Consider the following 26,340-nt stretch of genomic DNA (forward strand, 5'->3'; position numbering starts at 1 on the left):
CGATTACACTGAGAGGGAAAAATGACTCATTTGAAGCATGGGCACAATCGCAAACCTCCAACTACTGCTGGTAGCGCGTACGCGAGTGTACATTTCAGCACCACGGACAGCAACACTCTTACGGTCATCTCATGATCTATCAAAGCCTCAAACATCAGCGTATCGGTCGATATTTAACTCCCTATTGACAAATGTCCAAAATATAGGTCTGATACGGTGAGAAAAGACCGCTGATTTTAAAAGATTTGCTCTGCAGCTCCTCTGGGACTCGTTCGTGTTGATGTTCTGACGGGAAAGCAACACCCCCGCATTATGAAGCTCGCCTCCCCGCACCTGTTGGAGGTTCTCCGATGTACCATGTCTCAGTAGCTCATGTCTGATTGTGATTTCAGCGATCTCAAAAAAAAAAAAGATTAACTAAACCCTGCTACTGTTTGGGCTTTCCACATTACGCTCGGTTCCCAAGGCTATCTCACAAAATGGTCCCAGATCTTAGGGTTAGTCAGATGATGTCAGGCCGTGAAGCCAGCAGAGCTTGCGCTGAGAGAATGGCCTCTAATTGCCAGAATTCTGATCAACAAGCGCCAGGCAATGCGCGTAATTCTATAGCCTGGGCTCAGTGCATGTAGACAATTTCCATGAATCCTGATTGGTTTGATAGAGTAAACTTAACCTTGAAAACCTGAAGATGTTAATTCATTATCATTGGATTGTAGCAGCAATGTTATCTAGCCAGTAGCCTACGAAACAAACCATGCAGGAAAAATTAGCTGAGATTGCTTACATGGCCATGAAATGATGGCCCATTTGCCCCCCCCCCCCTTTCCAAAATAAATGGTGTAAATAAACAACATCAAATGTAAAATTCATATTTTTGTAAGTGATACATTAAATCAACTCACCAACTCCTAATTTCTCCTCCTCTGTAGGTGCCCACATTTTGCTGTAGGTCGATGCTATATCCTCACAAATCTGAACCTCATTCCTGTACGTCGTGGGAGGATGTTCTTTGGATGAAAGCTACATCGCTTTCGTATTCGGCATTTCTTGTTCTACACTTCATGTCATCGCGAATGATAAAAGATCGTAAAAACAATCTCGAAGCCTGAGCCGCTGTGTCTCAGATCGGTTAGCTCCGGTCTTTCGACACAGCCTCCGCGCCAGCAGCTGATGCAGTCTCCAGTAGTGCACAGATATCGGATCTCCAATCCCTATTACCGCAGGAGCATCCACACCGAAGCCAAACTAATTAGGTGTATTTTTCGTGAAACCTCCTGAGAAATCGTATTCCTAACTCAGTCCCTAAAACGGGATATATCTTAATAAGGCCTTCCGTAATTCCCGCTATTTAAAACGCTATACGATCGCAAGGCTTGTGTGAGCTGGTACTACTGGCGGAAAATTCGTATACTACACCGTATAAGGATGCGCCATCTTCACGAGCATCACATGACGAGCTGTCAGCAACGTTCTATGAAGGTTCTGAAGATGCCAGCTGTCTTGTTGGGTGTAAGAGCGATCATTATATCTAGTAGGTTAGAGCTCATATACCTTGGCAATTGAGACCTTCCTGACTCTCTATCTATTACTATTGTTTGTTTACTTAGCATGTGAACCAGGTTTGGATTCATAATTTGGATGTGTCTAAACACTCATTTACCATCTCGATGCAAGCCACAAGAGATACACTCAAGGTTGGAATGGGTTATTGCTCTAGCACACTGTTTTTTCAAAGGCTCAGTTAAATAAAACTTAGGAATATGCCATAACTATTAAATTGATAAACACGGCATATGCCTATTCGTGCCGTTCACATGATTAAAAACATCGCTAAACGAATAGGGCGAATGTTACAGCAGTTCGGGACAGACTTACATTAAGTACATTAAATGAGGGCTGCTTCACCACTCAGCTCAGTGATGGGCACTTGAACAGAATGACTACATTCCATTTTAAGACTTGCAACTGACGTTTTCAGATGAAGAAATTAGATGGACGAGGTTTAGACCTATATAGATATTATCATACTTTCTTTGTTCGCGTTTTTACATTATTCTACAGATAACATATGCTGTACATTCAACCGGTTACCCACTAGTTAGACGACTTGGCTTTATGTGCACCGTTAGGATGGCTTGACTTGGTGATTAATATAACCGCCCAGATTTAATATTAGTTTGCCGTTTTCACTTCTCTATAATGCAAAATGATGTCAAGGCCAGATGACTCGAACCATGACCAGAACCGACAGACAACCCTTTATGACTGCTTAGGTTTGAAAGTCGTTTGACCTGAAATCTTACCTGTTAAGACACCTTCTTCAACTAACAGAATTCCCTCCGATGGGAGAATGACAAATACAAACTTTGGGGTGATATCTTCAGATCTCGTTAGTTTAGTTAGACTTTCACGAGAAAAAAACCTTCAAATCGAAGTGAACAAACTTGAGCATGGATCTTCTCCAGAGTGCATAGTATCAAATGTAAACATCTTTGCTGGAACTCTGTCTTGGGTACCAAATCAGTTTAATAAAGTAATTAAGTGCTGGAAGGTCCCTTGGTACAGTGCAGTCTTCCAGAGACAGTCATCAGACTTCCAACCAGAGGAAACCCACGCTGATTTAAGTTGCCACCTATGATCTGTCATACCATGGTATATGAAGCCACTTACTTCATGGCTTTACCTGCAGTTACAATAACTGTACAGGTAGTAAAACCTTAGCAACTGGTCAAGTTATTGTAAAGAATCGAAAAATCGACATCAATCCAAGGTGGTTAGTCATGCCCATTCACCTCGGCAAAGCGAAGTGTACATCCAGTGAAATGCTCTTAGACGTGACTGCTTTAAACTGGATGCTGCATCACAGCACAGTAGTGGAGTGAATGATGAATGTCATCAAGATCACAATCAAAATATCTGCCCTTGGTAGTCACTGACAGGGCATCAAATTCAGCCATCTTCCAGAAAGTCAATGTCAGTGTGATGGTCAAAACATCTCTCAGGATGTGTAAGACCACACTATTTCCCTGCATCTCCTCAAAAACACCACTGCAGGCAGTGAAAGAAGTGCATGCTCCTTTTGAAGACTAAATATAAATCTCCAGCTTAAAATTTTATGTGCTCTCCAAGGATGCACAATAATACATTCGAACACTGCCTGATGTTGAAATCAGGTCATGACACTTGCAATGCCATGTCACAGTTTATGTTTTTTTTTTTTTGTTTAAAAAGCTAGCTAAATCTCCAAATTAAACACAGAGAAGACTGTGTTTTATTACATTTATAGAAAAATACTTTAGATACATACATTCTGCACAAGTAGTAAGGTCCAGGGGCTTTACATCAGTGTGGCATTTTGAGAATTAGAAAGGGGAAATTATTAAAGAAAAGAAGGGGGGGGGGGGGTAAAAGTAAAAGTAACACTGGAAAACAAGTGCAGACAACACACCGGTTCAGCCCAGCACCTGCTCAGCCTATAGGCCGAGTCCACACTTTAGTACACTAGCAGAATAGACACGACTCCCAGAGAAGTCGCTCAAGTTTACCCATCAAAAATCAAACCAAAGGAGTCAAAATAAAATGAGCAAACAAAGCTGGTCTTTTTCAAGTGTTCTCCTGATACAGCATCAGAAGAGTGAGCAGATCAGGAGCGCCCCGAGAGGCCTCGCTCCCCCGGAACAGTGGGGCAGTGGCGTCTCTCTCTCCCTCTTCCAAACTCCTGTCAGCAGCTCACGCCATGTCTTCTTCTTCCTCACTCGTTCAGTGAGAGAATGATGTCGTCCTCCAGATCAGAGTTGTCGGAGCTGTCTGCTGTATAGACAGAAAAAAAAGTGTGTCAAAGATAAGTCAGAACACACAAAACTAGTATGCCGTCTCGTATTCAGATTCAAAACCATACATACAAAATAATGTATAAAATGTAAATGATCTATAAGAAAGTCTTTCATCAAAGAATTTCATTACTGATAAATGCTGTTTATGAGTATATGATAATAAACTTGAACTATAGAAATCTTTTCATGACACATTCAGTCCTACTCTTCAACAGCAGAAGAAGAATTTTCATGTTAAACTTACTGTTGTCCAGGACCAATTCTGCATCATTATCATCAGAATCATCGTCGTCGTCATCGTCGTCGTCGTCATCATCTCCCTCCTCTTCCAGCAAACGTGCCACCTCTTCATCATCCGATGGAGAGAAGTCGTTGTCACCATCCTCTTCCTCTCCATTGTTGTCATTCTCCAGCTCTGCCAAGATGGGGTCTGTTTCAATGTCATCCATGTCGATGTCATCCAGGTCATCATCAGAGTCATCATCGTCATCATCCTCTTCCTGCTCTTCCTCGTCCTTCAAGAGAAGTTAAGAGATTTAACATGAGGCGAAGGTCAATGTGCATCACTTGCCATACAAGACCATGCCTTACTTCTGATTTCTCCATTTCAAACTCCATGGTTACCACAAAGCCCTGTGATCCACTTCACACATCATTTGTGTTTGTGCCAAACATTTACTGTCATGGTCATGGTACACCTAATAATTTGTGACATAACACTGTTCTGAATATTGGATAGTGACTGAACTTTTGACCGCATCTATTTAAAGGGTTCCAAATATACAAACATTTTGAGAGACCAAATCAGACAAGTATTCTCCATCAGTGTGGTGTATGCTCGTTCAATTTCCCTAATAATTGCTCTTTATGAATCTCAAAAGAGCAGTATTTCTCTTAGAAGTATTAACAGATAGTGTTGAATGGTCTTACTTCAAATTAGTTCATTTTATATAGTTTAAAACATACACTAGAACACTACTTGTGCATTTCTGCTATATGCTATATTTTGTTTTGGGATGGAATATCAGTAATTTGCTGGATTTTGGTTATCTCTGGTGAGCACTTTGCTAAATACCTGACCTTTTTTTTTTTTAGAGACATTTTCAAATTCAAATGTCAGACAGTTTTATCCAAAAGCATAGACAACCTTCACTGATTGGGAATCAAAGCGATCAAGCTAAACACTGCACCACCAACTCACCTGATCGTCCTCATCCTCCTCTTCCTCTGCCAAGCGCTGTCGCCCCACTTCGTAGAGCCGACACACTGTGTCCATGTTAATTGCATCCTGGTTCTGTTAAGACAGAAAGATGCACACAGAAATAAAGCAATCAAAACACACAAATGATCACAAATGATTAGGTGTTCTTCAGACAAAATTCTTACCTCGATTACAGCCAGGTAGCAGTCTTTTGTGTCTGTACACAGATCAAATATATTCCTCTTCACATCGATAGTGGCTGTTTAAAAATGAAATGAAAAAAAGAAAGAAAAATTCTAAATAGTAATCATTTATAAGTAATTTTGTAATGTATAAAAAATGTTTTTTAATTGTTTCTGTGTACATCTGTGTGTGTGTGTGTGTGTGTGTGTGTGTCTGTCTGTCTGTCTGTCTGCGTGTGGACATCTACCGATGGGTTTGTAGTCGGTAGCATCAAATGTACGGAAGGAGGAGCCAAAGGGACTCTTCATCTGCTGCTCCAGCATGTCATCATCATCATCAGCCTGCCGCATTGCTAGGGGAAAGCGTCACACAGGCACAGGTTACCATGGAAACTCTGCTGAGCACTTCCCATGGGGTATATTCTCACTCACAAAAGCTCACCTTGCCGTCCTTATACTATAACTATAACCTGTGTGTGCATGCTTGTGTGTATGTGTGCGTGATGCGTTTCAAAGGTGATGTAGGCCATGTTTGACACATTAGGCTGTGTTTAACAGACCATGACAGGGCAAGGGACCCAGAGCAAGTTCAGTTTTTGACCAAAGTAGTGCGGAGATAAAACAGAATCAATGTTTATGTCTTAGAGAGTGTTCAAAGAAATTCAGAAAAATATCTGGGGTCACGGTCACGGTCACTGTTTGATATCTGAAATACTGAGGGGATTTAGTCTCGCCCTCTAAAATGCTCCTAAATTGCAGGAGACTACAACAACAAAAAAAACAGGGCTTGGAAAATAATTTCTGCCTTAAATGTCATGGGCACCAAAAATGATCATAAGACCTAACAGTATACTCACCTCCATAAATGACTGTTCCATTGTTATTGAACACAATCCTACACTGGTCAAGTGCTGGGACTGTGTGAAGTAAGTGAAATGTCCGTAGATCCCACTAACATGTCCATTAAGGAGAGAACATTTTGAGAGGGAGTACACACACACACACACACACAGAAAACACACACACACACACACACACACACACACACACACACACACACACACACACACACACACACACAGGCAACACTCATGTGGGAAGGATACGATCTCTGTGTTGATGATGACCTCCTGGGCATTGGGGTGGAAGACACCACTGATGTTCATGTTGAACTTGTCAAACTTGTGGATGGCCTGAGCAGAGCGCACATCCCACAAGACACCGTCATTCAAGACCAAGTCGTCCGTGGGATTGAAGGTGGCACAGTTCCTCTTGTAGTTGTTCGCCAGGTCAGGGTTATTCAGAGTGAGCGTTTTTAGGCCTGTCTGGATGTCATATATCTGGTAGAGGGATAGTTGGTTGATATTTAGAAATCTTAGTGAACTCCATCCATATAACACTGTAACCAAGTATGGCAAACACTTACATGAGCAACATGCTCTTTTGTCCCGATGACCCTGTCTTGAGAAAGTTTACTGAACTCCACATAGTGATCGTCTAAAAAGGAATGCCTGAAATCAACATGAAATTGAAGTCTGTCAGCTCATTTAATTCGTAGATCCATTCTTATATAATGCATTTAGCGGTAACGTTATATACAATGTTCGTGATCATTGGTCTTTGACTTAATATTTTGCCAAAGGGATGATGGCAAGTGCAGACGTCGCTGGCTGATGCTGAATATCTCCACTCTATTGTGCACTCTCATCTCAGACCTGCTTTGTTTGAGATCTGAGAAGGTCACTGATATTGGATGAAATCCCAGTCCTGTTCACTGGGATACTTCAGCTATTTATAGATGCTCTTGAAGCTCAGTGAGCAAAGTGGTGCCATGGGTTAAACACAGACTACCTGGGCACTTCAGCTGACAGAGCGGCATGTTCCATGTACTTTAAGTAAGGCCCTTACAATTAAATCATGAGGCACTATGTCCACGCCGGTAGAGCACAGCTTAGGTGCAGTGCTGACATGGGGAAAAACCTGCTCTCAGTGTCCTCCGACACATTGCGCTTTAGCTCGTCCTAGTTCTTACCTCCTGGAGCACATTAAGGGGAACAGGAGACTGGCCAGTTTTACTACTAAAATAAAACATTTAAAAACATGAATTCTGATTACAATTCATGTGTTAGCATGGCGTATGACTAAACTATTGTTTCATGCATTTCCATTGCTACTGTAATAAATAAAAAAATATATATATAAAATAAATATATAAATAAAAGAGCGAAAATATTTCTCAGATAACATATTTCAGAGAATGTGGATGGAGGTAAACATCAACACGGAGAGCATGAGGAAAAGCTGTGTTCTAACGTGTGACGGGGAGGGCAGCGGTGGGAACTAAGAAGAGAGTCGTCAGGAGGGGAGCAGAGAGGGAGCAGGGACAGGCAGTCTGATCTGAACTCACTTCATGATGAAGACTGATTTCATGCCCCAGAGGGCTGAGAGGGGGTAACTCCAGGAGGCCGAGGTGAGCAGCAGAGAGCCATCCTGTGGGAACAATCACAGAGCAGTGAAGACATCAGTGAGGGCTACGCGGATGGATGGATGGATGCATGAGCAGTTAAGAAAGTAACAGGAAATCTGATCAACAATGCAAGGACTAAAAAGTTTTTTTCTAAACATGAATCAACATAAACAATAACCATGTCAATTTTGAGCAAGTGAATGAATGTCAAAATGAGTGGTGACTAGAAAGTAACAATAAAGTAGGGCTGCTTGATTATCAAAAAAAAAAAATCATAATCACAAATATTTTGGTCAATATTGAGATAAATTATTGAACATGATTACTCAGTGTACTCATCCCTTTGGATGTTTTTCAGCAGCGTTGTGGTTCTGCATACGGACATGAACCCCCAACGCTGGACCCTCAGTGATTTTATTTAATATTTTTATTATTATTGATTATCATCAATGCATATTATGTTTATATTATCATATTACAATAATGAATGGTGTCATCACCACACGGACCATGATTTTGTCATCTTTAGTTATTGGGAACATTAAATAGACTAATACGTACAGACAAGTGTTGTTTAAAATGGAGTTTTTTTTCATCTTACATTGAAAAGATAATAATGTAGGTCAACGATGACGTATGTATATTTTTGTGTTTGTATATATATATATATATATATATATATATGAAAAATGTAGGACGGAATGAGAGATCGATTACCAAATGTACACACATTGCATATTGATGTAATTCAGTAAACATGTCAATTTCTGCCTTTTGACCTTAAAAAAATAAAAAAATAAAATAAAAACTGTTAGGTTTTACAGCCAAGGTTCTGTAACTCCTGGAAATGCAAAAGAAGTGGAGATGCAACAAGAAACCATGGTTCCCTAACACAGATCTGGTTTCAGATTATAAAGTCATCTCACTGTGTGCCTAAATGCCAAGTGTCGACACTAGTGGGACCCTAGTCCACACATACTGAGCTCCATCTGCCTAACTGGGCTCATTCTCCAAATCTCTCTCGGTTTCACCCAAGCATACACAACATGCTGTTCACTCATTCAAACACTAACAGACTAACGTAGTTCTGAAATGATTGTGAATAAACCAGTGAAAATGTGGTCGGTTGGTGAGTGTGGTGTGTGTGTGGTGAGTGTGGAGAGCTGGCTCACCCGGGAGGGTTCCAGGTGTGTGATGGCTGAGCTGTGGCAGCTGTAGCTGGCCTCCTCCTGTCCGGTGAAGACGTTGTACAGCTTGAGCTGGCCGGTGCACGTGCCCAGCATGAGGAACCGCTCCCGCGCTGAGAAGGCACAGCACATGAAGCCGCTCTCGTCCTCGTCCGCCTCGCGGAACACCGAGATCGGTCGGAAGCGGCTGAAGATGAGGTGCCGGTCGAAGCAGCCGCCGTCCACGCCCCCGTACTTAGGGTAGACGGTGCGGCGGGTGAGGCGCGGGGCGAAGTTGGCGGGGGCCTGGCGGCGCTGCTTGGGCTCAGGGCACTGGTGCGGGGTGAAAAGGCTGAAGAGCGGGCAGGTGGTGACAGGGTTCTTGCAGCGGGCGTGCTGCTCCCGCAGATACTCTGTGATGATGCTGTCCAGCGCGGGGGGCGAGGGCAGGTGGCGGTCTAGCTGCTTCTTCATGGCAGGGCTCTGGCTGAAAGCCCCGTGATCAGACTTCTGACGCAGAACGCGTGGCTTGCGGCGGTCCGTGCAAGGAGACGGACGTTCCCGTGTGAACAAAATCCGCCCAATCAGAGGCGAGCCGTTACTGTAAGTGGCAGTCTGAGGCGCGGAACTCTGCGGGATGACGGCAGCTGCGCTGGAGGAGGAAGAGGAGGAGGAGGGAAGGGCGATGTGGAGCAGTGAGTTGGAGGGGCGAGGTTGGGCATGAAGGCTGGGCGAAGTGGAGGTGTGGATTCCAAAGCGCGCCGCCACACCATTAACCAGCCTTGGAGTCCGTGGGAGGATGGCGGCCGGGGCGGTCGGTGCAGTCATGGAGACGCCCGGCCCGGCGAAGGGCACGGGGTGGGAGGGGTGGCTGTGTGCCAACGGGGCCATGGGCAGGTCGGCCTCTTTCGTGAGGGTGGTGGCCGTGTCGTTCAGGCCCTTGGCCACCAGGTGGTTGCGGATGAGCAGCAGCAGCTCCTTCTCGGGGAAGGAGATGCGCGACTGCGCCACCACGCTGGCCCTCTGGAGCCGCGCCAGCGACACGTCCGTGCCCATCAGCAGCAGCTTGCCCGAGACACGCTCGATCAGCTCGGCGGAGTACTTGCAGAAGCGCACGTGCTCGCTGCGCTTGTCCTGGAGCACGGGCTCCTTCATCAGCGTCTGGATCTGCCCGCTGCTGAAGAGCGGCAGCTTGCTGATGATCTGGCGGACGGCGGCCGAGCGGGCCAGTCCCACCAGGGCCTTGCAGGCCAGAGCGCGGATCTGGTCGGCGTCCGTGATGGGCATCTTGATGGTGAGCAACGAAAGCAGCACCTTGATGCCGTTGTTGGACTGCACCACGTTCCACATCTTGGCCAGCACACTCTCACTGGCGCGGTTGCTCTGGGGCAGGCGGCGGCGCGGGGTGCCCCCCATGAACTTGCCGATGCTGGACACTCGCTTATCTGGCGCGCACACGCAGTTGATGACCACCTGCAGCGCCGACTTCTGGATCTCCGCATCGTTGACAAACACCTCGCCCTCAGCCACAACCAGAACAATGCTCATGCCTGTAACACACACACACACACACACACACACACACACACACACACACACACACACACACACACACACACACACACACACACACACACACACACACACACACACACACACACACACACACACACACACACACACACACACACACACACACACACACACTTACAATTGGCACCTTTGAGGAAGTTGAGTAATATACAAGTGTAATGAATACTGAAAATAAAAAATGAAATACAATGTTTTGCTGGTTGAAAATGGAGAACCAAGAAACATTTACTGTGATAATGTGCAACATCGCCGTCACTGTTACTACTGCACTATAGTTCAGAGCAGGGACGTGCGGTCATAGGAAGCAGGGGAGGCAGAGCCTCACCTTCATGCGCATGCGTAGAACCTTTGAGCTGAGCTCAAAACGCATTGAAAAATCATGTAGGTGAGGCACACAGTACCTCTGCCTCAATGAGGGGGGCGTGCGAGGGCGCACCTGTGGGGGTTATGCTGGGGAACGTTGCTCTTCTTCTACACTTCTACTTGACAGTGAAAATGGAAGATTTTATTGCTAAGCTGAAGCAGTTCTCAAAACTGGACTTTCAGTCCAAACGTGAAATGACCAATGATGGGAGACCAATGCCGGAGCTCAAAGGTTTGCTTCAAATGACGGGACAGAAGATAATTCGCTCTTTCCCCGTCATCTCTTCTCAACGTGTGACAATGTCTGGACTGTAAATGAGACCGAAGAAGTTTGCCTGTCAGCGGTAGGTCCACTATGCAAAATGACCATCACAATTTGTAAACTTTTAGATAGGTAGATGCAGTGAATGTCGACAACTTCGACATGTAACGTGTATTTTCTATGATTAGTATGTATTGTGTTGGTTGTAAAGCAGTTTTGTCAATGGGCAGAAAGTTGATTGTATTTTTCACTTGACTACGAGGTTCATTATATATACACACTGTGATTAGCTATAGTTCGCTGGGAACTTCCCATTCCTCACGTTCTGTTAGCTAGCGTTGGCTAGCGTTAGCTAGCTAACCGTGCTGCCATACTGAACCTGATGTATTTTATCATTTTATTTTACTTGTGCAGATGCTGTGTATGCCAACTGTTGTTTGTGTATGATACAGGTATGTTGCTCCAATAGCGAAATATGTGTGTTATATGTGTGTAATATAATATGTGCATGGTTGTTCGAATTGTTCGTGCACTGGTTTACTTTTTGTTTGATTAATGTGTTGTATAAAATGAGACAGAAGAAGTTTGCCTGTCAGCAATGCTGCCTATGCCAACTGTTGTTTGTGTATGATACAGGAATTAAAGAACCAAGCAATCGCAGTGTTCGTCAGTCCCCTGTTTGACCACTGTCACAACCGTCTCCGGTTGTGAGTTTAGTCGTATGACTATGTAAAAGTTCGGTTAACAAGTCAGTTGAGTATTGAGCCGTATAACTTATCACAATTAAAAAAAAAAAACGATCGTTTGATCCTGGTATTAGACAATAACTTGTATGTATACATGTCTATGTTTTAAACAACTAGAGACCGGAATGACGTAATCACTTCCGGTTTCTGTGCCTCACCAGCTACGAACCTCACCGCACGTCACTGGTTTAGAGGGACAAAGATCACTGCTTAATTTATGTATGTAAGCACCCGAAGATCAAAAGGTTGGCCTTCAAATAATTGGATAAGCCCAAAGAGTGCGGAGATATGTATGTTTATATTTGATAAGCCTGTATAGCCTGTCCCCCAGATTACTTAAATATTACGCAGTTGTGTCTTCTACCAAGTAATCTAAAGGGACCTACAGTGTGCTCATTTTTATTTATAGACTACAACTTGTGAGTGCAACTTGATTATTAGGGCAAAGCCTAATGTTTTTGTTTGCAGTTTTACGAAGAGGTCTTGTTGAAAAACTCATCAAGTAAGATTCTGTACTACTGACAACCTTGCTCGCTATGGTGTCAACAATGGGACTGCCGAGTGAAGAGCGAGTGTAGTGAAGAGCATGGACAAGGGGGGAGACCGGCTGGTCCAACTCACCCACGGTGGAGATGGTGGAGCCCCCCTCATCCAGCACGGCCACCGGCTCAGCCAGCAGCAGCTGGGTCTTTGGCACCACCGTCAGGATGCTCAGTATGTCCAGCGCGTAACGCACCGTATCACTCCTGAAACCCACACACACACAAACACAGCTGATGGCACTAGATCACCCTTTTTAACGACAAGTCACTCTTGCCAAAAACTTGAATTGCAGGAATTCACAGGAAAGTGTAACATGCGCAGCACTGCTACACCACCTAGTGTCCAATCCTATTCGCCACCCTCAATAGCCCTTACCTGCCATAGTATGTCCTCCAGTCACAGGCTATTGAGATAAGCTGAAGCAGAAGCTGCACACAAGACATATTGTGGAAGACCTCCGCTGCCTCCCAGTAGAGACGCACAGGCCCAAACTCAAAGAGGAACTCCATCATCTCAACCACCTGCTCATGTGTATATGTGCACGCCTACGCATGTGCCACAGGTATACAAACACACACACACACACACACACACACACACACACACACACACACACACACACACACACACACACACACACACACACACACACACACACACACACACACACACACACACACACACACACACACACACACACACACACACACACATTTTAAGAACAAAATTAGTGTAGTTAAATAAGTAACAATACTAATGACATTTCACATTACTTACACCGGTTAAAAATAAGGTAGCATCTTAACCTGCTTGAAAAATCTGAGTAACAATAACTAGCTCACCAGTACTGTATCCTGCACATGGGTGTTGATGTGAACGTGTATCCTACCTTGTAATACGGCTGTGGGTGGATTGGAGCTCCCCCTTCTGTGCGCTGCAGGGACTGCTTGACCTGCTCCACCTTGATGGCCAGGTGAGCCTCAAAGTACCTGCGCAGTGCCATACAGGTGTGTTTGGCTGTCTGTCTGCTAGAGAAGATCTCATCATCACTAAGCAGTGCACCCTGATCCTCTGGGTTCAAGATCTCCAGTGTACTGATCTACACACACACACACACACACACACACGGTAAATAGACATTACAGTGCTAGCTGTACAGCATTATGCAAAGGGACTTGCCATAGATCCTTGAGACCATATCATATCCTTGAGACCATCCAAAAATATGTCCAGTTCCACATTTAGTATTGAGTCACCCAAACAGACAAGCCAACATGCTTTCTTACAAATCCATGGGAAGAAGTAGGCAACAGACATTCCTACTCATGACTCAGGACATTTACTATAAGGCCATTACCAGATTGACTAGACGACGCAGTCCATCCTGCTGGTCAAACAATTCCAGAACCGCCCGGAAGGAGAAAGAGATGGAGAAGAACATGGTTGCATGGCAACAGCCTGAGGCATGGGAGCATTCCAGAAGCCATAAGGTGTACTTCACCACCTCAGAGAGGATGGAGTGGGGAAGCATACACACCTGATAAACATACAAATGAGAACGTCACTGTGTGTGTGTGTGTGTGTGTGTGTGTGTGTGTATATATAAAACTAAATGCATGTGCACTCCTGCAACAGGCTTCCTACCCTCTCCATGGCATCCTGATTATAAGCCAGATAATACAGACACAAGGAAACACCGGTGGCCGACATGGAGGGACGTGGAATATCCAGAAGCTTCTGCACTCCACCATGAGCCACAAACTCAGCAGCAAACTTCTTGTGCAACAGCAGGGAGGCCAGATACTGAGATGGCAGAAATACAAGAGGGCATTAATAAAAGCTATGTTTGGTGTGTTTCTTGGGGAAGCTAACATGGGTGTTGAGTGTTTTCTAGCATACACTGAATGCAGAGAGTTTAGGCCTTCATAGAAGAACTTACCTTGAGGGCTTCAAAGGTTAACTGCACGTCATTAGTCTGTTTGAGATCCATGTAGTGCATGAGAAGCTGTCTGGCTCCCAGTTGCATGAATACTGCCAACAGCTACACAAAGAGCAACAAAGTTTGGGTCAGTGTTTACGTGTGTGTGTGTGTTTCTGAGCATTTACGTGTGTGTGTGTGTGTGTGTGTGTGTGTGTGTGTGTGTGTGTGTGTGTGTGTGTACTGATTCCCTCTGTGCCGGGAGTATGGACTCACCTCCTGATACTCCCCCAGTGGGGTCAGGTACTGCAGGATGAGACGCTGTTCAATAGCAGGTGTGAGAGGGTCCAAGTGGTAGTTCTGGCCAATCACCCACGGGCTCATCTCTGACCAGCTGCTGTTGCTCAGCTCACTAAGGCTCCGTTCTGGCTCGGACAGGGTGAAGTTCAGCTTCTGTTTAGCCTTGCGACCGTTCTCTCGCTCTGTCTTCTTCTGCGCCTGCCTTCCTCCCTCGGTTTGCCCATCGCTTACGTCAGCTCCAGGGGACTCGCTGTCTGGGCTCTCCATCTTGGAGAGACTCTTCCTGAGCGAGTTGGCGAGACTGGTGGACTTCTGCGCCGATCCAAGGTTGAAAGAAATCTCATTGTTGGGCTCTAAACCATAACAATCTCCTCTTGTACCTGCGCTCTCTCCCTCTTCCGCTATCCCACTCTTGTCCATGCCATTCTTGTCTTCGAAGGCGCTGCAGTCCACTGTCTCCTCATCCAGAGGCAACATAGGCTCCAAACTGGGGGGCTTGCGAGGACTTGGCCGCCTGAACTCCCTCCTGCTCTCCACCTCTCGTTCTTGCAGCTCCCGCAAGCGCTGCAACATTAGTGGCACCTTCACAAGAGAAAAAAATTCAAATGAATTAGTGAGATGACATGAGAGATGATGCCTCCCTAATAGCAACTGTTAAGGAGTTGGTCAAGTCATTCAGCATTTACAAAAATCGCACGCAAGCACGCTGGTTTATTCGCTTGCCCATCTTTCATGCCCTGCAAGCTCAAGTCCAGTGTGTGATGTGCTTAGCACAATATAGATGACCAATTAAAAAAAAATGTGACCAACCAATACAGAGTTTTCTTCACGGTAGTTGGCAGCGATGTCCTGGTTCTCCATAGCTCCTGCTAGTAGACCCACAGAATAGATCCTCAAGGGCTGCTCTGCCTCTTGAGCCCACTTAAACAGCTTCTCCACAATCCCCTCCTGCGCACACACACACAATCACATATCAATGGTAAATACTGTGCATGCCTTTACAAGCCTGTTCACGTGAAGACAGGCACATTAACTTATATATTGTCACATAAACCATACCTTCTCCTGAAACACGACAGCAGTTTCCAGCCCTGGCATGATGTTCAGCAAGAGGCGACAAGCGGCTGTGTTGAGGGTAATCTCCCTACTGCTCATCACATACGTGTTCACCAGCTTTACACAGAGCCAATGACCAGTGTTAGTAACAAACTCTGCACCAAATTCATCAAACATATACATTATTTTTTGGGAAAAACTTTGACTACATAATACATCTCCCTCTCTGACATCCACACTTACACCAAAAGAACATTCTGTGGCACAGACAATATTTATGCAGACATAAAATGAAAAAATATTTATATATATATAAAAAATTATTTTATGTGAAAAAAGAAATTGTCTATATATATTTCATTTTTGTATTTTTTTAAAGCATAAAACACTGCTCACAGCAGAGACTACATTTATGCCATGATGTACATTTGCCCAAACACTTACAGCATTCATGAAGTCATCATTCTTGAAGAGGATCTTCAGCAGGTGTCCAAGCATGCACTCTGGATCAGCTCGTCCTACAGAACAGCCACATTTAACACAAACCATCCCACTGTAGTCTAGTACTTACTCTAAGAGCCCATACCAAAGGCTGACACTGGATTTCAGATCAGTTTAAAGGCCCATCCACACTGCAAATGAGAACTGTAACGATAACTGTAAAAACTATAGTCTTAAATATTTCTTTAGGTTATAAGAACAGCAACGTCCACACCACACACATATTGTTATATATAACAATAACATGAACAATTAAATAGCTGGGCATCACTTCATCATCTGGTCAGTGTGGCCAGTCATATCGTTATAGTGGTCATTATAGTGAGAGTTGGGAGAGTGGACAGCGTATGAACTGTGTCTATGTTTATGGAGGTTACCTGGGTGCCGATCATCAAAGGGGTCAGGGTCGGCTTTACGGTACTCCTCTGTCTCTCTCTCCACCAGTTCAGATATCCTGCAGACAATCAATACTAATGCACCTCTCAAAATCATACACGAAGCCTCTGCCCCACTACCAGTCTGTGCTTCAACAACATCTTTCCTGTATTTTCCATTGTACTTCTTGAAATAACATATGCTAGTCAGTTCTTTTCCAATACAAGCAGGCATCAAAAAAGTGTTTGTGGATACACATACTCACTTGGTTAAGATAGCCACCAGGTCTTGTGTGGTCCCCTGTTGGTCTCTCTCCCATTGCTCCAGCAGAGAAGTGAGCTCTGCCTTTGAGTCCACACTGGCCTCCGCCACCCCTGCCATCCCCCTGACTAAAGGAACACAGACAGTAAGAGAGATATTCAGAAACAACAAGAACTGAGATGGAAGCATCACATGGTCAGATTAGAGCTTTCCTGTCATCTGGTGCAACTGGCGTTTGTGACTAGTAAATCCTTCCGTGTAAAACAATGAACCATCAACAGGCTTCGTTCTCAACAGATGCAACTGTACAAAGCCACTGTTATTTAGCCTGACAGCTGCGCTGTGCTGCAGCAGTCAACAGGTGAACCGCTTGCCGCTGCGCTACATGCTGGCGCGCGGTCAACTTGCCGTTTAGGACGAAACTCAGCTACAAATCCAACATGCACAACGCGTTTGAAAACAATGGCCCAAACAAAGCAGAGTAATTCTCTTTTGGGCTGAAAAGTCAAAGCACTAAAACAGCAAGTAACGGCGAATCTATTATCTCAGCTCGTGCTGTGTTCACAGTGCTTCAGTTCATCACATCTCTGTCAACATCTGGCTAGCTAGCACATATAACTGGCTAACTAGCTCAATTGAAGGTATGGCGACATTACAATACAACAATGTCGGGTCGGTAACAAGCTAAGTAACTTGTTAAGTCGTTAGTCTAAACACTAAACAGACCCTGAAGAGCTAACGTTAACTAATTGGACATCTAATTTAACTGGCAACTGGCTACCTCGACGTTAGTGTTGGAGTAACATTAACGTTCCCGTAAGATATAGTTGATCAACTCGTTGGCCAGGCCGCAAAATAATTGAGCTACCCAGCCAGAGGTTCATAGCGAAACCACTAATTGTATCGACATCGGACTGCTTGGGTGACATTACGTTGTCCGCTATTAGCTGAATGTGCAGACCATTTAGCCAGCTGCCCAGCAGCTAACGTTACATGCTGGTCTAGCTAACAAACCTGACATTGCTAAATGTATCAATGACAGTTGAACAACATATTAGCTAGAGCCACGGATCACATTTAGTTAACAAAAATTGACAAAGGATGCAGGATGTAAGTTATAAAAGGCAATGTGGCACGACTAAATGTGCTAAACGTGCTGTGCTTGCTTGTGTGTAGCTAGGGCTAATTAGCTAGCAGGCAAGCCTTTGGCTGGAAGTCTGTCTGGCTAGGTGGCTTGTCAACTCGAAAACGTGCTAACCAGCTAGCTGACTTGCAGGCAGTTCTAAGCTCGTGAACTAGCGGTATAGTATCTTACTCTTTCGTTCCGCTCAATGTTCCAACTTTACAATCCACTCCAGGAGTAACAATATGTGTCCAAAGGGTCACAACACCTAATCACGATTCTATTTCAAATAGAACACCTAATGATAATTACGTCTATAGAACTGGCTTTATGATATCACTTATATTAGCGCTGCCGTGTGCGGCAAGGTTTATTATGGCCACCACGTTCTTTACGTCACATGTTGAGCGACTGTCGATTCTTTTCGAAGTATACAAATCCCGCCTATTCACCCATGACCCTACCATAGAATTGTTTTGCAGCTGGGTAAATGGACATGTCCCTCTTGTGGAAACCTAGTAGGCCCGCGAGTCGGTTGAAAATGTTCATATTAACTCAGGTGTTCGCTTCTTAGAGACTAGAGCAATATACAAATAAAGCCTCTCCGTAAGAGTGTGTAAAACATATTTATTATATACATGGTCCACCCACAGCTTTTCCAACTCCTATTCCCGTTATTACTCAACTCACTTTTGCATACATCTATAAATGTAATAAAATCAGAGTTGCCCGCTTTCAAGGCTGACTTGGCATGAGAATCGGCGAGATTGACAAAGATCAAAACAGGTATATTTTTTGGTGTGGAATATATTGAAGTTTTTTGGGACTATGTTGGGACTATGCATTCACTGTGGTAGTCCTCCTGGCCAGGTTCACGCCAAACATGCTGGACCCCAAGTCCAACAACTCTTTGTCACAAAACTGCAAGATTAAACTTTACTTAAGAACATGAAAAAAGCCTGATGAATTTTGGGAAGACATTATCAGATAAATGTGTTCAGCGAGATAGGTCCAGCATGTTTGGCATGGACCTGGCCAGGACTACGACAGGGAATACATAGTCCCGACAGTGAACTACGGAGGTGTGAGTGTGATGATATGGGGCAGCATGAGTGCAAAAGGTGTTGGTGAGATGATATTTATACACCATGAATGCCTGTGGATATACCAAAATACTGGCTGACAAGATGACTCCCAGTCTCAAGAAGCTTGGCAGAAGAGTAATATTCCAGTATAATAACGATCCAAAGTATACTGCCAAAATTAGACAAAAGTTTCTAAAGAAGAAAAAAGTGAAAACTACAACATGGAAAAAGTACGTCGCCTGACTTGAATCCAATAGAACACCTTTGGGTATATTACAGAGAAAGGCAGGGCAACACCAGCCCTCCTGTAAAGAGCACCTGAAAAAAATTGTGTGACGAATGGCAGAACATCTCTTCAGAGATGTGTGCAGCACTTGTATCCTCCATGCTGAGGAGGATTGGGTCTGTTATCAAGAATAAAAAGGTACAAAGTATTGAAAAAATAAAAAAAATTATGTCAGCAGTGAAAGGTGTACTGACTTTTGTTGCATTGAGGTCCTACTGTATGGCCTGTATTTTTAATAAAGCAAATATAAACTGTTAGTTTTAAATTTTACATGAGAGCAAATACCCAACTGTTCAACTTAGAAGTAATGCAATTACTGTAAGATGATACAATTTTGAATCATCTGACATTTAAGGGAATATTGCACAGGGGTGTATTCACTTCTGCTGTATACTGTAAATAGCCTACAATTGGGGCAGCCTGCTGGATTTTCTCTATGTTTTGGGCAGAAAAAGAGCCAATAATGACAACAGATGGCACATTTAGAACTCCCATTGATTTTTTTCTCAGAATATGGACAATTAAAGTTAGAGTCTTCGATTCTGGCAAAGGTTCTTGATATTTGACCTCTCCTCTATGTTCCTGAAGCAACTTGTTGATTGGCTGGAATAGTGAATGGCTAGTTCTGAGCCACTTTGTTTGTTTTCCATTTACAGATCTAGGACTTTGCACAAACACTTTTTGAGGGCACACACTGGACAGACAGTTAGAGGAACCTGAGGAGACATTTGCTGAATTTGACAAAAAGTGCAAAGAATTACATGAACATGCACCTTGAAGGCGATTTTGCACGTTCCTTGATATATTGGCTTCTCTGGTGTCGGTGACATGAGTTTTTTTATTTATGTCAGATCTATTCAAGATCGAGTATTTTTGTTGATAAAAAATAATGATCAACTATGTAATTCTGAAGGCCTGACAAAAGCAATAGTTTACTAATATATATTTATTTCACACCTTGAGTCATAGCTTCAGGTGTTCCATTTAACAGTTACATTTTTTTTGTTCTTAAAGAAATGTATAAAACATGAAACAGCATCAATACTAATACAGGGATATATGGTATAATGGCAGTTCAGAATTACATTGTCACCGTATGTCTAGAAGATATCTATATAGGCATATCTTTAAACAGTATACATGTCTTTATTAAGCTAAATACTACATGCTTCACTTGGATGGCCCATATGGGTATTAAGATGTTTTATGTGATGTGTTTATTGAAAAGATCTTTCCCCATTTTACCCCATTATGTTCACTCAAAATATCACACACTTACTGCTCCACATATTAACAGTTTCAAAACTACAACTATATACAAGAGTTTGACTCAAGTGAATGTAGACAAGGAGATGTCTGACTTTCACTATCAAAGTTAGTCCTTCTGTACTTTCACTTACAGACTTACTATAGGCTACTTTCTACACCCTTAGCTGAACAACAAAGAAAATATCTTACCTTTTTTCCAAAAAATAATTCGCAACATACTGGATCTTAGAGGCATGACTAGATGCAGCATTTATTGTGGAAAGCATTCTTTAGGCTATGATCTTTAATTCAAATTAAAATGTCCCTTCCAAACATGCAAAAAAAGGTGGCATCCTATGATAGCATGCTATCAGGACCTACAGGGGTAGGTGTGGCTTTTTAGAGACATCTAGAAAAAATCTACATAATATATTTTAGGGTGTATAAGGCACATATTTGCCTAGGCTGACTGATGGCCCTGCTCACTTTTTTTTACATTGAAGTTGATCCCATATCCCTTAATTCTAGTGTTCTGAACTGGCTGGATATTTACTCATTAAATAGTTTGTTTGTTTATTTGTTTGATGATAATGATTCATTTGTCAGCATACGATCTGTGTAGCATTTTTTTTTCTTCTGTTACTTATTATACCGGCATTTGATGGAGTACAAGTTCATTTTCCTAGCAGGGGCATATCAAACGAAAAAGATTCAGGGGGAGTCACATGACAGTCAGAGTATACGAAATTTGAGGTTGAAGTTGTGATTTTTCAGGGGGTCCACACTTTCCAGCAACGTCCCTGTTTAGAAATAGGTAGACGATAGACGGTCGTGATTCTACTGTTTGAGAATGTACAGAATAGGCCTATGTGGAATGTATGTATGGCTGAAAATAGGCTACAGAATTGTGAAATACGAACCATAAACTGCTTTGAGCTCGCTAAGTAGCCTACGCCTTCTCAGTATGTTTAGGCTGAAAATGTTTAACCCTTTTTATGGCCATGAAAGTAAATGAATGCGTGTCTATGAAGAGGTAACGTTATGACCTCTCTTGCAACATTCGTTCTTACAAACGATTGTTTTTATTCAACCGTAAACTCCATTTAGGGTGCACTTTACAAAACAAGAAAGCGAGGCAGGGACATGGAACAAACCGTATATGACGTCACATGCAGCCTCATTCTCACCTCCTTCCTGACTCCGCACAGCTGTTGCTGGCTGTCCAAGTAGAGCAGTAGTGGTCGATCCCTCTAAGCCGAAGACAGGCTAATTTTAATAACTATCTTGACAGCTATATTCTTAGTATCCATATAGTGCCCTTGTACATTAGACAGCCTTCCGAAGCACTGGGATATGGCCAGGCAAGAACAGATCCTGATGCTAGACCCACCACATGAGCTCAAATTTAGAGGTAAGGAAGGTTGTTGGCAAGATATAAGGTGTGCTATAGCTAGCTAGCTAGCGGGTTAGCGACGGGTAGGGCCTGTAGGTGCTATTTGCGAGTCATTTTGGCCACACCAGCATTCGTACAATGCTAGACACATACAAAATGTGCCGAGTCGGTTATTTCAGAATGACACAATTGTAAATCTGTAGAAATAGTAATGCTTATTTCTGATTAACGTGGGGTAAACGGGGGGTACGGTTAGCTAGCTAACGTTAACTAGTCTATTCCGTCCGAGTCTTTGGAAATGGTTAGGTTATATCGCTGGCTAGCAATGATAGAGGGAGGCCGCGGTCATTTCGCCTGCCCTGTATACTTGGTCTGTTTAACGCTAACGCTAGCTCACTGCATACAAGTCCCGCTCAGAACAGATTTTCTTAGTCTGTTGCAATTGACGCTGTAAGCTGCTGATTACTCTATGCATTGACACACTGATTTAATGCAGAATACTTAGCTATGCTCAAGGGAAAATGGTTAGCATAGTTAGCAGTCTGCAATAGCTTACCAGTTCATCATCGCTACCCTGTTGCCTGGTGGTACCAATCAAGTAGCTCTCTTTACAGCACCTTTTTGGTAATATAGCTGTAGCTATGCTATCCCTTGCTGTGATCTGTTATCAGAGTTTAGTTGGAGGAAATAACAACAGACTAACATATTGGCCATGATTGCATTCAGTCAAGGAAAGCTGATGATGGCAAAAGATGTAAACGACCACGTACCTACGCCATTATAGCCGTATGACTTCCCGATGTACAGTTGTTGTAACAGTTTGGTTCATGGAGATGAATAATTCTTAAACACCTACTAACAATGCATTTTCCTCTGTGTTTGAGTTCCCTTTATCGCGTTAAATATAGTACGCGTTAAATATAGTCCTCTGAGTATGTCTACTGAAATTCGATCAGTACGGCTACACATTTGGGGTGTGAGGGTGTTGGATTCACTTTTTCTTGCTTCTTTTCCATTGCTTTGTAGAATGTTAAGCGATTAGTGTAGACTCATGGTGCATGACAGCGTAGGGATATGTACTGCAAAATATTAGGGGTATGCACTGCCATCAAGCAAAGAATATGTTGTCGATGGGTTGTGCCTCATTGTCTTGGTTTACTCTTCTCCACAGGTCCATTTACAGATGTTGTCACTGCAAACCTGAAGCTTGGCAACCCCACAGACGGGAATGTGTGTTTTAAGGTGAAGACCACTGCACCACGCCGCTACTGTGTGCGGCCCAACAGTGGTGTCATTGATGCTGGGACCTCCATCAATGTTTCTGGTATGTACCACTTATAGCACGCACGCATGCATGTAGAATCATTCTACACTGTAGCCGCCAAACATAGTTTGATATTGAATTTTAGTTTAAGAATGAATTTGCATGCACAGCCTCATCTGTAGGCACAAACTATCAGAACATCCTATCATATAGTCTAAGTCTATGAAAGTGGTAACAGTGCTTGCAAGTTGTCTTTCAGGATAAAACATGAAATATAGAATATGCATACAACACAGATGTGTCACAGTCTGATACTGTTTAGAGTATTCAATTGTGTTGTTTTGATGATGGTGGCTGATGGTGCTGTGTTCTTTTTCTTAAAGTTATGCTCCAGCCCTTTGATTATGATCCCAATGAGAAAAGCAAACATAAGTTCATGGTGCAGTCCCTGCGGGCTCCTCCAGATATGGGGGACATGGAGGGCGTGGTGAGTGCCCACCTTCAGAATTTCCCTCAGGATTCATAAACCGTTGATTTGGCTTTGTCTTCTGAAGGACACAACTAAGGACTCCAACTTGAACCTCATTTGCCAGCTTGTAGTGTTTGTGTCTGTTATCCAAAAGGAAAAAAAAGACGATTTGTGCATAAATAGTTTTCGATGTGAATTATTTGAATTGCATATCTGGTCAGATAGAATTCTGACACTGATAACACAACATCCTAATCTCATTGTCTTCTCCTCACAGTGGAAAGAGGCGAAGCCAGAGGAGCTGATGGACTCTAAGCTGAGATGTGTGTTTGAAATGCCCTCGGACAGTGATAAGACTGTAAGTGCTACTTCTGACAACATATGATTGATCTCACTTCTTAAAGCAGAGGCAGCGATAGAAATTTCCCTTTTCTCTCTTTCTCCTTCTATCTCCTTAACCCCACATCCGCTTACTTTAGCATGAAGGTGACAGCAACAAGGTTCTGTCCTCCTCCTTGCTGAAGTCGGAATCCTCACTGCCGAAGTCGGCCAGCGTCTCGCTGGATGATGGGGAAGTGAAGAAGATCATGGACGAGTGCAAGCGGCTCCAGCTGGAGGTGCAGAGGCTCCGGGAGGATAACCGGCAGATCCGGGTCAGAGGCCAACCTAAATCTGTTGATGTTGATGACCGCTAACATTAGCCATTAGACTTTCATTAGGCTTTTAATTAGAACCAAAACAAAGCATCAGTGACGATTAATAAACATCCCCTCATGTCTTGTTTTTTTTCTGCCTTTCTCTTGTTGTCTACCTGTCCCGTTCTTCAGGAGGATGATGGGCTGAGAAGGAGGAAGACTACATCTATGTCTCCCCCGGTCTCTGGCTCTGCGTCGGGCACTGCTTTGAGGGAGGAGGGGCTCACTACCCGCGTGCTGGCATTCTGTGTTCTCTTCTTCGTCATTGGCGTCATCATTGGCAAACTGGCCTTGTAGGCAGCAGGAGGGCCAAGTGCCCCGAAGGCAGCAGCATGCTTTAGGATGGAACAGACAGAATGGGACGGGCCAAGGGGGGGGAGTGCCTTGTCACGGCTTTCATCCATTAGATAAATTATTTAAGATAACAATTTGGAGAGGTAATCAGTTATATAATGAAAAAAGAAGACCCAAGTCACAGATCTTGCCTTTTAATCATAGTGTATCCTCCCTGCTCTCCCTTTCACCTAGATACTCTTTTAAATCCCCCTCCCTCACATCTCTATCTCACCATCCCTCTCTTTTCCCTTCCTCCCTCTCTTTCCCCTGTTCCTTTTTTGCACAAAAATGATTATGTTTATTTGGGGGGAGTGGGCTGGGGGGGTGCCTGGGTGGTAAGCTTGTGTTAATAGGTTTTTTCTTTTTTTTTTTTTTTTTTTTTAAAGAGGACTGAGGTTGCCCTTTTACATCCTGGTTGAAAAGGTGGTGTTTGTAATTGTTCTTGAGATGTTGACAGAAGGGCAGGAGAAAGGAATGCTGGAGGAAGGCTAGCATATGTGTCATCCCATGGTTGTGATGGTTGAGTTGAACTTGTTGAGGTGGGGGACTACTTGTGTGAATGATATTTCACTTCTGTAAACACTGCACTGCACTTGTTCCGTTTGTATTAGTTAACGGTCACCTTTCAGTAATGAGATATGGCTGAGTTTTTGTCCTCACGTTTTTTGATTTGTGAGTGATTTCCTGTAGGCTCCTGCGCTGACATACAACGTAGGGCTGCACAGGAACCCTGTTCTAGCCAAAAGGCAAAGGTCTCATTTTTATGACAAATCACACTTAGGTTTCACCGTTTCCAATGCAATATACTTTATGGCAAATGACTGCCCCCTGAGGCTTGCCCGTGTCTCCACAGGTGGTGCAACACACACATACACACATACACACACACATACATACATACATACATACATACATACATACATACACACACAAGAAAGAGAACAATGACTTGGGTGCCGTCCATTCAAAGTGCTTCTCCTTCTACTTGGTTTTATAACATCTACATTTGTTGCTTCTGCATCTCATGTGTACTGTAATTATTAGGCTGTTGTCATTGTTTCCTCTTTTTTTGTATTCATATTAGCCATAACTGTAATCATGAGCTTTGTAAAGAGCTGTATGCTAATGGACTTCTCACTGTTTCTGGGGGCATGGAAACATTTGGGGGGTTTCCCTTGTGTTTAAAATGACATTAAATACTGTCTATTCCAAAGGGACCATCTAATCACTAGCTCTAGGTTTGAGTGTTGTTTTTTCCTGAAGTTGAAATATGCATATTTGTCATTTTAAGCAGCAGCGTATTACAGTGAGAGATCCCTTCACGCATTACTCAGTGGAGGTCAGTTTGGATTGTTGCCAGGCCATAGTTTAGCTTGGTGTTGTGTAGAACTACAGTAGATTGAACTGTTTGAAATTTATGGTTGTAGTATCAGAGTCCACAACAGGATTTGAGTTGTATGGGACTGAAACTGTTTGCATGACCTCAACAATTCATCACAAGTGTAAACATGATCTTAGAACACAGAAATGACCTGCTTAAGATATATATGTACAGACATAGGATGTAGCTTATGTAAAACTGTTTTTCAAACCCATTTATATCTTTTCAAGTGTCAGTGTAATGGTGATGCCTGTGCAGGGAAGGCCATATTATAATCAAGAAAAGAATCTGTA

General features: G+C 43.5%; 3 protein-coding genes across 7 annotated transcripts in view; 1 reads left to right on the top strand and 2 right to left on the bottom strand.

Annotated features, from left to right (window-relative positions):
- The window catches only part of LOC105910035 (dedicator of cytokinesis protein 3-like), a 37,782-nt gene extending 34,658 nt beyond the window's left edge, over window positions 1-3,124 (bottom strand). For all 3 annotated transcript variants that reach the window (XM_031574242.2, XM_031574240.2, XM_031574238.2), the window contains exon 1: window positions 903-3,124. In XM_031574242.2, coding sequence (XP_031430102.1) covers window positions 903-939 — 37 coding nt within the window. In that variant the 5' untranslated portion in view covers window positions 940-3,124. The remainder of the gene's footprint in view (window positions 1-902) is intronic.
- A 141-nt stretch (window positions 3,125-3,265) lies between these two features.
- On the bottom strand, window positions 3,266-21,772 carry LOC105910085 (DDB1- and CUL4-associated factor 1). 3 transcript variants are annotated; one of them, XM_031574262.1, is made up of 23 exons: window positions 21,697-21,772; window positions 16,772-16,895; window positions 16,509-16,585; window positions 16,075-16,148; window positions 15,634-15,747; window positions 15,385-15,522; window positions 14,551-15,156; window positions 14,296-14,397; window positions 14,001-14,159; window positions 13,714-13,893; window positions 13,246-13,455; window positions 12,732-12,901; window positions 12,435-12,559; window positions 8,856-10,399; window positions 7,624-7,706; window positions 6,643-6,727; window positions 6,323-6,556; window positions 6,074-6,167; window positions 5,465-5,569; window positions 5,220-5,293; window positions 5,035-5,127; window positions 4,078-4,348; window positions 3,266-3,810 (listed from the first exon to the last, which is right to left on the bottom strand). In XM_031574262.1, exons 2-23 carry the CDS (start codon window positions 16,885-16,887, stop codon window positions 3,752-3,754), a joined length of 4,713 nt encoding a protein of 1,570 aa, XP_031430122.1. In that variant the 5' UTR covers window positions 16,888-16,895; window positions 21,697-21,772; the 3' UTR covers window positions 3,266-3,751. The 3 variants fall into 3 exon arrangements, with proteins under 3 accessions (XP_031430122.1, XP_031430110.1, XP_012694219.1); XM_031574250.2 differs by lacking the exon at window positions 21,697-21,772 and adding an exon at window positions 20,720-20,865; XM_012838765.2 differs by lacking the exon at window positions 21,697-21,772 and adding an exon at window positions 18,083-20,713.
- On the top strand, window positions 21,703-25,897 carry vapb (VAMP (vesicle-associated membrane protein)-associated protein B and C). The gene is made up of 6 exons (XM_012838760.3): window positions 21,703-21,920; window positions 23,074-23,226; window positions 23,550-23,653; window positions 23,913-23,993; window positions 24,115-24,288; window positions 24,463-25,897. Exons 1-6 carry the CDS (start codon window positions 21,863-21,865, stop codon window positions 24,625-24,627), a joined length of 735 nt encoding a protein of 244 aa, XP_012694214.1. The 5' UTR covers window positions 21,703-21,862; the 3' UTR covers window positions 24,628-25,897.
- The last annotated feature ends 443 nt before the right edge of the window (window positions 25,898-26,340 follow it).

Source organism: Clupea harengus, chromosome 1, assembly GCF_900700415.2.
Source record: "Clupea harengus chromosome 1, Ch_v2.0.2, whole genome shotgun sequence".
NCBI lineage: Eukaryota > Metazoa > Chordata > Actinopteri > Clupeiformes > Clupeidae > Clupea > Clupea harengus.